General features: G+C 42.7%; 1 protein-coding gene across 6 annotated transcripts in view; it reads right to left on the reverse strand.

Moving 5' to 3' along the window:
• Window positions 1-495: 495 nt before the first annotated feature.
• The window catches only part of CSNK1A1 (casein kinase 1 alpha 1), a 49596-nt gene continuing 35696 nt past the window's right edge, over window positions 496-14395 (reverse strand). For 2 of the 6 annotated variants that reach the window (NM_001444854.1, NM_001444851.1), the window contains 4 exons: window positions 14306-14380; window positions 11811-11917; window positions 10204-10316; window positions 496-2902 (listed from right to left, as the gene is read on the reverse strand). In NM_001444854.1, the coding sequence (NP_001431783.1) occupies window positions 2895-2902; window positions 10204-10316; window positions 11811-11917; window positions 14306-14380 (303 nt within the window). In that variant the 3' untranslated portion in view covers window positions 496-2894. Of the gene's footprint in view, window positions 5406-6137; window positions 10317-11810; window positions 11918-14305; window positions 14381-14395 lie in introns of all 6 variants that reach the window. The other 4 variants (NM_001444852.1, NM_001444853.1, XR_002342016.2 and 1 more) reach the window with 2 other exon arrangements.

Raw genomic sequence — 14395 nt, forward strand, 5'->3', positions numbered from 1 at the left:
TATGATTAAAGGACAGTCTCACTTGAAAGGGAACAGCACGTTTGAAATACAGTCTTTTACCTGTAACACTGTACTGTACCTCACACAGACTTACATGTTGTCACACGGTCAGCAGTCACCTGAAATACCGCCAAGTATCAGACTGGCCGAAAAGCGTCAACTATGTCACAGACTACGGTAAATGCTGCAGAGCTAAGCGGAAACTCTCTAAGACAGGCCTTAGCACGATTCACTTTAGTCAAGTTCTAAGAGCCTATTCTTGAAACCTCAGCAAAGGTTAGAGAAAACGAGCTCAGCGGCCCAGATTCTAAAATCCTCTTGTTTGGCGTTTCTATTACAACAGAATTTTAAAATATCGCAAGGACTAGTATAAACAGGAAAATGGCTTAACATCTGCTGATAGAAACTAAGAAAAGCAACCCTCCAAACTCCAAATTTCCACTTGCAGCCACAGGAGCATCGGCACAACCATATGGGGAGGAGATAACCAGTCTCTCCCTTCATATATATTCTTTTTTATTTTCTTGTTATACCTTCCCAAAACAGAGACATTCAACAGTAGTTAGAATGGCCATCTCCCAACATTTAGAGGAACTGCACCCCCAGTGGGTGAACAAATCAAGAGTAACCTCGAGTTCGGCGGAGGAAGCCACCGCGGGGCTCAAGTGGTGAGGTCGTCCAATTTCAAAGTGATGTGTCTTCAACTTGTACCATCATTTTAGTGGAAAAACATAATTTAATTTGGTGAAATGAGATTCATCTCCCGACAGGATTAGTAACAGCATTCACTGAAATTCACATTCTTCTTGTGTGAACTGTGAAGATAATGGAATGACAATATACCAGGACAAAACACCTATCGTTTGATTTACAAAGCTAACAGCAGTTTTACATCTGCAACGTAATTAATTACAGACCAACTACACCACAACCTTTTCCAATGGCAAAATACAAAAAAGTTAAGTGTTACAAAAATATTTCAGAAAAAGTGCATAGTCTAAGTGCATAGTAAATAAAAGCACTGAAAAATATCTTGCTAGAGGGAGTTCAGCTTGGAAAAGTCATTACCAAAGCTAAACATTTTTATTTTACACAAACTATACTCAAAAATAGCTTTATGAGACTGATTTCTGGCTAAAAGTATCAAAGGGTTTATTAGTCGAGGAACAAGTACCTTAACCGACAGAGGTGGAGAGAAAGGAAACAAAACAAAGCAGCTGCCTCCCCCAAGTTCACACTCGTGATGGTGCCAGCAGGGATCCTTTCACGGCAGAACGTGTTAGTCACTGAAGTAGTTATTGCTAACGTGGTTTTCAAAAAAAAAGGAACAAATTAAACCTGACACAATCTGATCAAACACGTGTCAATTTACAATTTCAAGGTTATTTTAGAAAATACCCTACATTTAGACAATAGGCGCCTGGCAGCATTTCTCAGACAAAAGTTCTTTTAATTTATCTGGACATGCTATAAATGAAGAAATTACACTAAAGAATTGCTTAGCTTTTCTTTTTCTTGGGTCAGAAAGAGAAAAGAGCCACATATTAGGATTGAGACGAAGTGCAGCCAGGGAGGGCTGGCAATCCCAGAACCTCACAGGGTAGGTAAGATGCTTTTCCAAAGTTTCGGAGTCAACCTCCTCAGATCCAATTAGCAAGGAATTTAAAGAAAAGCTTCATTTTGTAGTTAAACCCTTTAACGCTTTCATTCTCATTCAAAATCAGTCCAGCTGTTCGTCTGAGGCTGCAGGAGTTACAATACCAAGTCCTGGCCCTTGCGGCTGCAGCACGAGGTATTGCGCCTGCAAGTCATTAAAAAAAGAAAATGGTAAGAATGCCTTTCGCTTCAAGGGAAAAAAATTTTTAAATAAAAACATTTGAGAAGTCCTCGTACTAAATCTAAAATGATTTGCAAAGGATAATTACATAACAAATGGCTTGAAATAGTCTCGTAAAAATTGGGGAGATTTTGATTTCATAGTGAGTCAGCAAGGCATTTTTTTGTTTTTAAAAAAATCTCATTTCCTTACAGAAACAGTTTTTAGTTTTTAATGAACTTGTAAACAAAAAAGAGCTCCCATTTCAAAATAAAAACAAAATCCCAGATCATATAGATGTTTACAGTGATTACATTTATCTAAGCAACATACACACATGTTCAGTTGTAAGATGTTAACTAAATTTCTGTGACAAATATGCTTTTTTTAATACCAAGAACATTATAGAGTTAATGCAGAGTCCTACGGATAATCTAGTAGTCACTAAGTTTTTCTTAAGTCTTCACTTTAGATGCTGTTATTTCTAGCACAGGTAAGCAGGCAGAGTCTTTCATATGCTCAAACACTGGAATCTTTGGTTGCTACCATATCAGCTGGCTTGCACACAAGAAGCCAACCATGTTAAGAATGTTTTAAGTGAACAACTTGCAAACCCCAGGGATGAAGAAACCCTAAGAACGCACAGCTGCGAGCATTTACAACCATCACAACTGCGGCTGAAGACTGTTCATGCCGTTCTTCTGAAGTGAGATCTCAAAGCAGTATAGTTCAAAAGAAAAGGTTTTAACAAAACAATTGGCATATGCACAATCTGTCCACCAATTTGTGTGTGTCAACCACTCAGTTAACTTTTCCACTTGAAAAAATGCAATAGAAAACTGGACACCATGTCTCACTATCTCAGTTAATATTCACAATTACAGCGGCTACAACTCGGGACGCAGTATCGCCAGTGCTGCCCAGAGCCAGTTTATACCGAAATGAAGTTCTTTACACCAAGGAAATGGTTGTCCACAGCCACTGGCTAGTGTACATATGAACTAAAATGTCTAGATTTGGGGAGAAACAAATGCTGCTCCGATCATCTGCTCTGCTGCTTCTGTTCCTCGATTCATGCTTAGAAACCTATTTAGAAAAATCAAAACAGAAAAGAGAATGTTAAAACTCCAAGTCAGAAAGTTCTCAACCGCACCCAAGGTAGGGAAACAGTTCCTTTTCCGTCTATGTGAAAATCACTAGGTCAGCGTTTAAAAACAGAGAAACGGGAAAGTGTTCTGTTCGGGATGCCTCTAGGCGGGAGCCGCACACAGTGAGGGAAAGAAAGCCTTCCGTCCAGCAGGACTCGGGACAGAGGGAGGTTTAGGAGCAGCTGCAGTAAGCCCGCTGTGTCTACTTCCATATTTCTAGTACCTGGAGTACAGGATGTCTTCAAATATTTGTCTAATAAAAAATAAGACTGCTCTGTTTTAACTAGAAAGTATACTTTAACCATATTATGAGCAGGAACCTTCCTGTATAGCATTTCTGATACAAATGAGGAACAAAAGGCTTTCATGATAAGTGTATTCAAGGCATAATTATCTGCGTTATTCCACTGAACACAAACCTGCTAAATATTTAAAGCATGATTTTTACACAGGAGCCTCAGACTTTAAAAGAAGGGTACTTCCATACTTCTACATTAAAAACCTTAGTTTTATCGCCGATTTGAACATGTAAACAAGTGAGGCTTCCGTGGCTTTACTTCAAGCCTCACCAACCTGTAAACACACCTCTCTTCACCCACAAATCAGACTGCAGACCTCCCACAGAAGGCAGGTTTGAACAGAAGGCGTCCCAGGTAGGTCTACCTACGGCGAAAGGCAACAAGGAACAGGGCCATCCCCACCTGTGCAGCCATGGCCGAAGGCAGAGGGACACCCACCCCGTCATTATCAGTGTCCTCCTCTCACCTACGGGCCTCCTTTAGGGCTTCACTGCCCCTTTGTCCAACTGTTCTCTCCTGGCCCACTCTTATCACCTACTTCCTGAGCACAAGCCATGTTTCTGTCCATCATAAGCTGCTCCTTTTTTTGGTACTTTGACATTTGCTGGACTTTTATTTTATTTTGTGGAATAAATGAAATATTTCTGTAAATTCACTTTTTACACACTATGCAATGCCTTCGTTTTTTCAAAGATAATACCGAACAGTAACAGATCACTTCTTGGTAAATATTCTCTCACTACCTTGTTATCTAGGAGGCTTTGCACTTGAGGGCAGGCTGGCCCCTTCATTCACTCAGGAAGTACCTCCTGACAAGCCCTAAAGACACCGATGTGCACGCATGCTGCACTCTGCTGTCTCTCCAAGGTGCCCGGCAACCGAGCAGGTGCAGGAGAGACCTTCGTTGCCATCCCAAGGACTAAGTTCACACAGCAAATGCCAAAAAGGAAAGATACCTACTGAAACTTTCTGCAAATGGACACCCCAGGGAATACTGCCTATCGGATGCATCTTCTAAACAGGATTAGCAGTGTAAACGCAAAAAGAAGGCTGTCAAATCAGAGCTGAATTAAAATCTGACCTTATACTGTAATTGAGGTCCAATGTTAACAGGGATGAGCTGAACAGCAATGACCCTTAGCCCAACGAGCATTTGGTTTCAAGGCCTGCAACCACTGTCGCACATAATAAAAAGCCCTTCACAGCCACTAAAACCGCTGAGTGTTCTTTCCGCATAGCCTTCTTACACTGGTACTCTTCACTGAAGGATTTATTACAGGTATCCCCTACTTTTCCAAAGTCCACTTTATACCACTGCACTTTTCATCAAAGACCTACATTAGCACCGGTGTTCACTAAGGGGATTTTTGCCTTTGTTTCACTGGCAGCCCAGAGCAGGGGCGGTCTCTGCCGGGACCTACCCTCAGCCTTGCCCTGCCTCAGCTTGTACGCTGTCTGCAAGCATCTCTGCTCCACCCCCATTCATGAGCAGGAGGCATCCTGAGGTAACGCCTTCTTTACACCATTTCACTTGTAAAAGCTTTCACGGGAATGCTCTACTTAGATAGAGGGGAAAGTTGTTCTATGTTGAATATCCAACCGACTGGATATTCAAAATGGAAACTGCTGTCACGGTAATGGGGGGAAAAAGCCCCCAAAACAAACATAAGTTACATTGGCAGTCAAAATATTAGCAGATTCTTGTGTCTTTAACAGGCGTAAGAATTGTGTCTGTTCATCTCTTAGCGGGACATCTGAAGAACTGCTGGGCCAGGGAATAATTACAGTTGTTTAGGGGCTGGTTAAAAGCTGGCCTAACAACATTCCCGGAGAACAGAGCAGTCAAATCCAGATTTCATTCTTCAGACTGGCCGACGGCAGGACCCTCCACCCAGGGATCAGTTTTTCCAGTGAGCTGTCCTAAAACGTTACTGTTGCTTGTTTAGGAAAAATCTCATTGGGAGCATCTGCTGGGTGGTCACCGTTTTCAATCTTGCAGCGAGTAAGCATTCTTCCCCCAGGGTGCGTCAGTCCCTGGTGTGTCTTGCGGTTTAGGTGGTGTCAAACAGCTTCTAAAAGTCCAAAGACTCATCTTCACTGCAACAGTCAAAACAAAGAATGAAGGACTGAATCCCTTTGTTCCTAAAAAACAAGGAGGAAAAAAAAAAAAAAGGCTTAAGATAGGGCTGGAACATTAATGCGACAAATTCAGGAGTTCATAGCTACATTTAAGTTTCTTTTCAAATCTGCAAAAAGAGAAAAAAACGTTTATTTTGTATGACTAACCAAGATAGGCTATCCTCCAATGGGAAACCTAAAAAGTATGGATCGCTCACACTTGTGCGTTAAGACAGACCTGGTCGTTTCTTTTTAACAGAACCACAGACTAGTTCAAGAGGTACTAATAGGAAAGGCCAGGACGTGTGTAATGTGCTTGTAAAAATCTAGGATCCTTTCACAGGATAACTTTCTCACATTAATTTTGGGCATGATGTCCATATTCACCAGACAATGCCATTTACAGGAACTTCTCCCATAACACGCTTGCAGGGTTTTTTTGGTTGCCACGAGTCAGAATTGAGCTTAGAGAATTCTGTATCAGATTGGCAGCATCAAAATTAAAGAAAAACAAACAAAACAACAACTACAATCACTCTTCCTTTCCCATAGAAACTAAACAAGTATTAAATTGGGAAGAGAAAGAAGATTTTATTTTTATCGCTACAAATAAGATAAATGACAGCTTTTAAGTACAGCAGGCACACACCATCCCTAAGCTGCATTTAAGAGACTGCTCATCTTTCCTCTGTCTTTCTTCCCTTTAACGGAATTCATTCTGCTACACATTTCTAAGGTGGCTCAAGTGTAAAATACCTGTTTCAAGTGATTCCTTCCCCAACTGGCAGACGGTCTGCATTGGACACCGCCGAGCAGCACTCCATTCCTCTAGGTCTTCTGACTGCTGTCAGCCCGCCACGTCGCAAAGTTGTCGAGACGCAGCAAGCCTTCGAGACGTGGGCTTCAGGTCACCACAAGTCAGCTCTCAAGTGCTCGTCTTCATTTCCTGTTGGGCTATTTGGTTCTTTTCTCTCCAGCTTTACTGTCCACAGTGAGAAAAAGCTGACAAAGATTTCAGCAAACAGACGCAGCTCCCTGGCACGTCTCTGGATTGAGAGTATTCAGAGCAGAGCAGTCTCTCCAGATATTTCAAGGTCTTCCCCTGTGATTTGGTTTACGTTGCTGAATGACCAGCCCCGTTCCTAGCAGCGATTGGTGAAGCCAGAAAAAGGGAAGCTAGACATGAGTAGTAAGTGAAGCCCAGTAAACACTGGGAGGTCATTCAAGGAAGACCATGGATGTGTAGGACATGTGATGGAAAACCTATTTCTCATCTACCAAAGGCCAAAAAGTTGACACCCATGCACGTCACAGCAAAGCTACGCTTCGTCCTGACGCCCACAGTCGTGACCAGATGGCTCAGGTGACGCGAGTAACAAGAGTCATGTGAGGCTCCACTTGGCTCCACTACCCTCTGAAATTCTCCCCATCTCTGCCTCAGCGGAGGAGATGGGGAACTTAGGTAGATCCTGAATGTCCTAAAAAGACTTCCTTTTCCTTTACTACTTCAAGGTCTTGCAAAGCACTTTCCTTATAATCGCATATAGTTCAAGCAAAGGGAGTAAAAATGCATTTGGAAGTGCAGAGATGAAAATCTCTTCTTTCCCTCTTTGCTGTGTGTGAAACAGTAATTACAGCCTGTGGTACCTGAGCACGTGGCAACAGGACAGACACCTCATAGTAGAGATCAGAGCATCATTAGGAAAGAGGCCTTGGACCTTAGTCTTCTGGTGGGCTTTGAAATGGAGTCTTTCAAAAGACCATTTCTTTAGAAAAGCAAAGAAAAGTCTACTGTATCTAATAAGCCCATCACAGCTGAATAGTCAGACTTTGAAGCCACCATCTGGGGGATATTCCCCTCCCTCCTTCCCGCCGGAACGCATGGGCCTGCAATAGAGATTTACCTGCTGAAGATTCATTTAAGAAACGAAAGTATCTGATGTGGAAACCCCCAAAGGTATAACTAGTGAATAACGAATAATCTATAGGATGTCTATATGCATTTTTGGGGCCACATCTACAGCATGAAGCTCCTGGCCAGGGATCAAACCCATGCCACAGCAGGAACTATATAGGATTTCTTTCTTTCTTTTTTTGGGGGGGTCTTTTTGCCTTTTCCAGGGCTGCTCCCGTGGCATATGGAGGTTCCCAGGCTAGGGGTCGAATCAGAGCTGTAGCCGTCAGCCTACCCCACAGTCACAGCAATGTGGGATCCGAGCCGCACCTGCGACCTACACCACAGCTCATGGCAATGCCGGATCCTTAACCCACTGAGCAAGGGAAGGGACCAAACCCACAACCTCATGGTTCCTAGTCGGATTCGTTAACCACTGAGCCACCACGGGAACTCCCTATATAGGATTTCTTAAAATCAATAAATATGGAGCTGGAGGAGCTCTTCCCTGAATAAAAAACGACTGTGGGGAACCCTATATGCTTTCAAACCCCTTTATTACTGAGAGAAGGACACCAGCAGTAAGTAAAGCTGGAACAGTTGTTTTTAAGCTCTAGGCTTCATAGGAGATTTCTCACTGAACCCAATTCGGGTAACTGGGTGGGGGGAGAGGTCAGCCAGGGAACAGGCTTCCCATACGTATTTCATGCCACCCTCAAACCTGCTGTGCTATGCTATGGTTTTATGTACCAGGGTTTTGTGTAAGATTTGTTTAGAGCACAAAGTTCTATGTCCAAAATAATACAAATCAAAGATTAAAAGGAATTGTGTTGTCTGTATTCTGTGGAGAGGCATGTTTTAACAGCAAGCAGTATTTTACTTGGAGTCAAAACATACAGCCTGGAAACGCCTTTCTGAAAGCAGTCAATATGTGGCGTGCTTTATGAAAAGTCCAATTTTTCAAAATGTTGCAAATCCAGGTTCATGTGATAATGTGTATAGTCCCAGTGTCAAATAATGCTATGAATTTTTTTTAAGATCTTAAGTTGTTTTTATGAAAAACAGCTACAATACAAAAGTAAGGATTAAACTTAAGTTTAATTACAATTTTTTCCAAGGAAACATACTAACTCAATGGATCCAACTTCTCATCTTTTAGACCTGGATAAGGCAGGACAAAAATTCTGCTTGTTTATTGAGTAAGAGATACAGAGTAAACTAACAATGGAACTAGCTCAAGATAAGATAATTCCTTCTGAAGGCTGCTGAAAGCCTGAAGGGAAGTGTTCCCGGTCCAACTCGAGATTTTCACCTAATTTAATTCTAGACACCATGATGTTCCTATCACCCAGCCAGCTTTAGCCAACACTTGGGCTCATCTGGGAGAGAAAGCAAATACACTGCAGCTGCCAACCTGTCAGTTTAGAGGGTCTATGTGGTCTCACCCAACAGGCAGGACCCCTCCTCAGCAATACTAGCCACCTACCTCACTAAGAACTTGCTGAATGGCGCTTAGTTATGCAACGACTCAAAAGGGACAATTAGGTCCCAACTGTGATGCAGAGGCAGAGCACTGGGCAAGCTTTAGTATTTGCTCTCCTCACCTCCAACTTCTCATTAAGAACTCCCACTCCCTAAACCTTCAACTGTGGATCCTTCCCAGATACAGAAACATGGAAGCCAAGTATTTCAACTTCATTCCTAACAGATGAGCTGCTGGGATGAGGACGACATCAGTTAACTACACTTTTTGAAAAACATCCTCAGATTAGAGCCTAGTTGTAAATTACAAAAATTTTTTTAAACACAACACTAAAAATATGGACCAAAGAAGACCAAGTTCAGACTAGAGCAGGCGTTCAGAAATTAAATAATCAGAACCCAAAATCAAACCTTACGTGCCCACCACTTGCAGGAAGTAGGCAAGTATCTGGAGGTAAGCCCCAGAAAGGGGAAAAGAAAAAAACGAAAACAAAAACACAGGAGTTGAACTGCACGGCAACAGTCGTAAGAAATGGCCCTGTGCCCTGACAGTTCCACTCCGCAGCACTAGGAGTGCCAGGGAGAGAAAGGAGACAGACTAGCAGCTCAATGGCATTTGCCCCAGTTGATGCTTTTATTCAATTTGTATGGAACAGCTAGAGAATTCAATTCCATGGTGGACCCCTGGACCCTGAATATTTGTACACTTAAAAAAAATCAAATCTTAAGGAAAAAAACGATTTTGAAATTAAAAACACATTAACTAGCAACGGAAGATCTATTTTTGTGATGAAGACGTGCCAAGCTTTTCAGTCGTCTGAGCTTTAAGAGCATGTCCACAGCGCTCTGCACTGAGCAGACAGACACTCTGGGGGCAATGCCAGACCCACCTCTTAAAATTAGATCACGTTCCCACTTTTCCATTTTAAACGTGAAATAGAGCTTTAACATGCAGAAAAAGGCTTAACACTGTTAGTCTGAAGGAAAAGTCAAAATATCAAGGCTAACCAGATTCATTATTAAAAATCAACAAGTGTTAGGTCTAGGATTTTGGATTGCTTGATCACACCATATTCCCAAGACCAAATATTTATTTTGGAAAGGGTTAATGAATGAGTAAAAAAGATGCAGTTGTTAAAAATGACCCAAAATCCCAAGAGGAATGATATAAATATACACACATATATGTATATACAAATACATATACATATATATATATATGAACAAGGACATTTGGGTTTAAAGTTAGTAGTCAAATTTTCCAAGGACGTCTTTTTTTAAAACAAAGAGCCAAATTTTTATGTATTTTAAACCACCTCCTCGATCTAACACTGTTAGATATGGATGAATGACCCAATTTTGTGTTCAATTTTCTCCCCCTGGAACGTCACTTGGTTCTTGGCTACTAACCTTTCATGTTACTCTTGGTTTTGTCAGTTTGCTTGCCTGTGGGGGTTTGGGCCTGCTGACCCTGCCCACTTGAAGAGGCTGCTTGCTGTGCTGCTTTCTGCTTTAACATTGTCCAGTCAAATGTGTAGTCATATTGGTGATTCAGGGTCCTGGAAAACGAAACACTGTATGTCATCCCATTAATAATAGGGTCGAATCACTCTACCTCACTTTTCAGACAGTGACAGTATTTTTTTAAGGCCACACGCACAGCACATGGAGGTTCCCAGGCTAGGGGTCCAATCGGAGCTGCGGCTGCCAGCCTACACCACAGCCACAGCAACGCCAGGAGGAAATGAATATTTTCTCTTAAGTGTGATAGCTTCTGTAAGATTTCTTTCCCTGTCGATGACTTAACTGCTCAGTTAATTCCATTTTTTACACATCACAATTGGAGGAAATGATGTCACCCACCACTGTGGTCTGCTGTTTTCTTTCTTTTCTTTTTGTCTTTTGTCTTTTTAGGGCTGCACTCATGGCATATGGAGGTTTCCAGGCAGGGGTCCAATCAGAGCTACAGCTGCTGGCCTACAGCACAGCCACAGCAACGCAGGATCTGAGCCGTGTCTCTGACCTACACCACAGCTCACAGCAACGCCAGATCCTTAAACCCTCTGAGCAAGGCCAGGGATCGAACCCGCAACCTCATGGTTCCTAATCGGATTCGTTAACCACTGAGCCACGATGGGAACCCCTGGTCTGCTGTTTTCAAGAATAAGCCCGCTCCCTTTTCAAAAAGAAGCTGCCTTTGGTCTTTCTTAAAAGGAGGAGGGGAGTGAGAATGAAATGCAGCATGAACAACAAAAGCAGAGTCAAGCTGTCAGTCATCTGAAGGGCTATTCCTAGTAGGAGGTACCCCCTAAAAACAAATCGGGGTGCATATGGGGCCGAAGTCTATGAGGGAGATGCCCAAGCTGGTGGCCTGGGAAGACTTTTCTGGGATTGGAGGTTCGCCCCTAATTCTTGCTGTCCAACTAAGATTCTGAACTACTTTACGCTTCTCCCTGTGTTGGAGATGGTGTGTGGGTTACACCTAGGGACCTTAAGAGTTTAACTGCTGTTCATCTTGGTATCGAATAGGGTCTCTACCAAGCTGGAGAGCCCCGGGTGCCACCAACAGTCACTTGCGTCTGATGTGATTGTGTAAGTACTGTGGAAAACTTACATTCTACTTCGAGTTTGATTCAACGATCTCTCCAACCTAAATTAAAATATCTCGAGTACATTTGGAAATGGAAAAATGTCACAGTTTCCTTTCTTTCTTTCTTTCTTGTCTTCTTGCCTTTTCTAGGGCTGCTCCTGCAGCATATGGAGGTTTCCAGGCTAGGGGTCTAATCAGAGCTGTAGCCACCGGCCTACACCACAGCTCACGGCAACGCCGCATCCTTAACCCACTGGGCGAGGCCAGGGATTGAACCCGAAACGTCATGGTTCCTAGTCGGATTCGTTAACCACTGAGCCACAAGGGGAACTGCCACAGTCACAGTTTCTTAACATTTTATTTATATTGGTTAGACCCACTTTTACGTGCTTTTTGTTAGAACAGTATGCTGGGTGGATTTAACTAATTTCCCTCACTGGCGTTCACAGTCTTAGAAACTGACCTGAAAAGAATGCGGAATAGCTGTCTCAGGTACATGTAATCCGGGGCTTCCTCAAAGCGCAGCCCACGACAATAGTTTAAGTACATGGCAAATTCTGCAGGAAACCCCTATGAGTTAAAGCACAAAATGAAAACAAAACTTATTTTAAGACAGAAAAACAAATACACTTAAATACAAGCAAAAAATGTATTTGAGAATATTTTACTACTTTGCTGGAAGATCTGAGAACTAAAATAATTGACTTGGTATCCTCTTTAAAAATTTAATCACCCTGACATTCTTAGTAGGAATAATCTTTTAATATTGATAGAAGAAATATATACCCTTTATAGTATTGTTTTAAGTAATTAAGACATCTCACTCATTAACCTATTATCTTTTTTTTTTTTTTTCCTTTTTGGCAGCATATGGAAGTTCCCAGGCTAGGGGTCAAACTGGAATTGCAGCTGCTGGCCTACACCACAGTCACAGCAAGGCGGGATCGGAGCCGTGTCTGCGACCTACACCACAGCTGATAGTAACGCCAGATGCTTAACCCACTAAGTGAGGCCAGGGATCGAACCTGCATCCTCACGGATGCTAATCAGGTTCGTCAACCGCTGAGCCATGACGGGAACTCCAATATATAAACATTTTTAAGACTGCAGGTATTAGTCACCAAAAGGGTTTTCCTATCAGGAATGTAGAAATGCAAAGTATTAAAACAACCAAAAATCGCCACATCTCCTTCCCATGAGTAAATGTAAATTTGAGAGGAGGAGCTGAGTTAAAACAGGCAGTGTCTTCTCACAACCTTATGGTTTTGAGAAATTTCTCATGTCTAGAAGACAGGATATAGAATGTATACACCTGCAACGTATTTGTGCTGACTGCAGTGACATAAACACAATTTTTACAAAGTACTTTCATGTTATTTCATTTTCACTGAAATAATGAATACACTGTACACATCTTAATTTAAAAAAAAAAAAAAACTCTTAAAAGGACTTTAAACTTTTAAATATACATTCAGTGCACCCTGAAGCAACTGCATGTCTAACTGAGAAAACCACAGTTCGCAATTTTCATCAAAATTAAGACGCAGCACCCAAGCAACAAATGTACTCACTGCTCCCTTTCTCTTCCTCTAGAGATGGCTGACTTTTCTGAGAAGCCAAATCAATCTTTGGCAATGAGTAGTGTACAGAAAATATTATGTTCTGCTTCATGAACTCTTTTACAGGTTAAAATATTTTTAAAGCTACGTGAGTGGACTACGCCATGAACACTTTATTCATTAATTTCAATGTATTTCATAATTTAAAACAAATCCCCAAGTCTCAGAAAAGATCCCATTCTCCCCCCCGGCCCCGTCCCCACAGACCCGGAGGAGAGCAGCCACACTCCTCGCTTACTCCCTCCACAAAGCCGACTTCAACTCAGGCTGACTCCCGCCCTCTCCCTACAGTGAGGCAATCAGATGCTGTTTCCTGGTTAGTTCAGGTGTGTGACTCCCAAAGACGACCGCGCGGTCCTCCTTCCATGGAAGAGACACCAGGAGGTGGAGGGTCTGCGGCTCCTCAACCCGCATGACTTTCTCCGAAGACTGAGATTTGAGAGAGAAACCTGAGTCAAACCGCCATTCCTATTGCTGGATGCGCCTTATTTGGGACTGCTTGGATCTGCTTGCCTTTGTTTCGCTAACTCCTTGACACACCACTTGTGGATAGCCTTTCTTCTCTGGCACTAGTTTAAGGTAGTTCAAAGATAAGAAGAGTATTTCTGCGGCATATGCAGGTTCCCAGGCCAGGGGTCCAATCGGAGCTGTTGCTGCCAGCCTACACCAGAGCCACAGCAATGCCAAATCCGAGCCACGTCTGAGACCTACACCACACCACAGCTCATGGCAACGCCGGAGCCTTAACCCTTAACCCACTGAGCAAGGCCAGGGATCGAACTTGCAACCTCACGGTTCCTAGTCAGATTTGTTTCTGCTGTGTGATGACGGGAACTCCCAAGAGGAGTACTTCTTAACTGAACTTTCTCATAAATTGCCGAGGTTCTATTGGAAGTTTCCCCGCCCTCTTATTTTTCCTTGAATTTAAAACAGTTCATAGGGCCTAAACCAGCAACATTACACGATTATTTAGAATACTCAAGTCATTCTTGAAGATACCAAGAATCAAGCAAAAGTAAATTTAAAACAGCAAGTACTTTCCCAATAGGATCCTTTTTTTTTTTTCCTTTTTACTGCTGCAGCTGAGGCCCACACCACAGCCGGGTCAACAGCAGCTGTGAGCTCCATCCGTGTGTGGCCTATGCGGCAGCTTACGGCAATGCCACTGAGGGAGGCCAGGTATCAACCCACGGCATCTCGGAGACAATGTCGGGTCCTTAACCCACTGAGCCACGACAGGAACTTCCAACAGACAGGACGCTTGGGATTTGGGGGCTGGGAAGTTAAATGTTCCTTTTGCTCTTGCGCCATTTACATTAAAACCATCTTGCATGCTTACCTTACACAAAACTTCCACAGGTGTGGACATCTTCTTTTCGCTAATTTTTTCATATTTTTGCTTCTTTGTTGCAGCCTGTGGAGAGTAAGA

This window comes from Sus scrofa, chromosome 2 (assembly GCF_054392235.1).
Source record: "Sus scrofa isolate SSC_HxYL_T2T_F1_AM1 chromosome 2, Sscrofa_HxYL_maternal_Yorkshire_Landrace_v2.0, whole genome shotgun sequence".
In the NCBI taxonomy this organism is placed as follows: Eukaryota; Metazoa; Chordata; class Mammalia; order Artiodactyla; family Suidae; genus Sus; species Sus scrofa.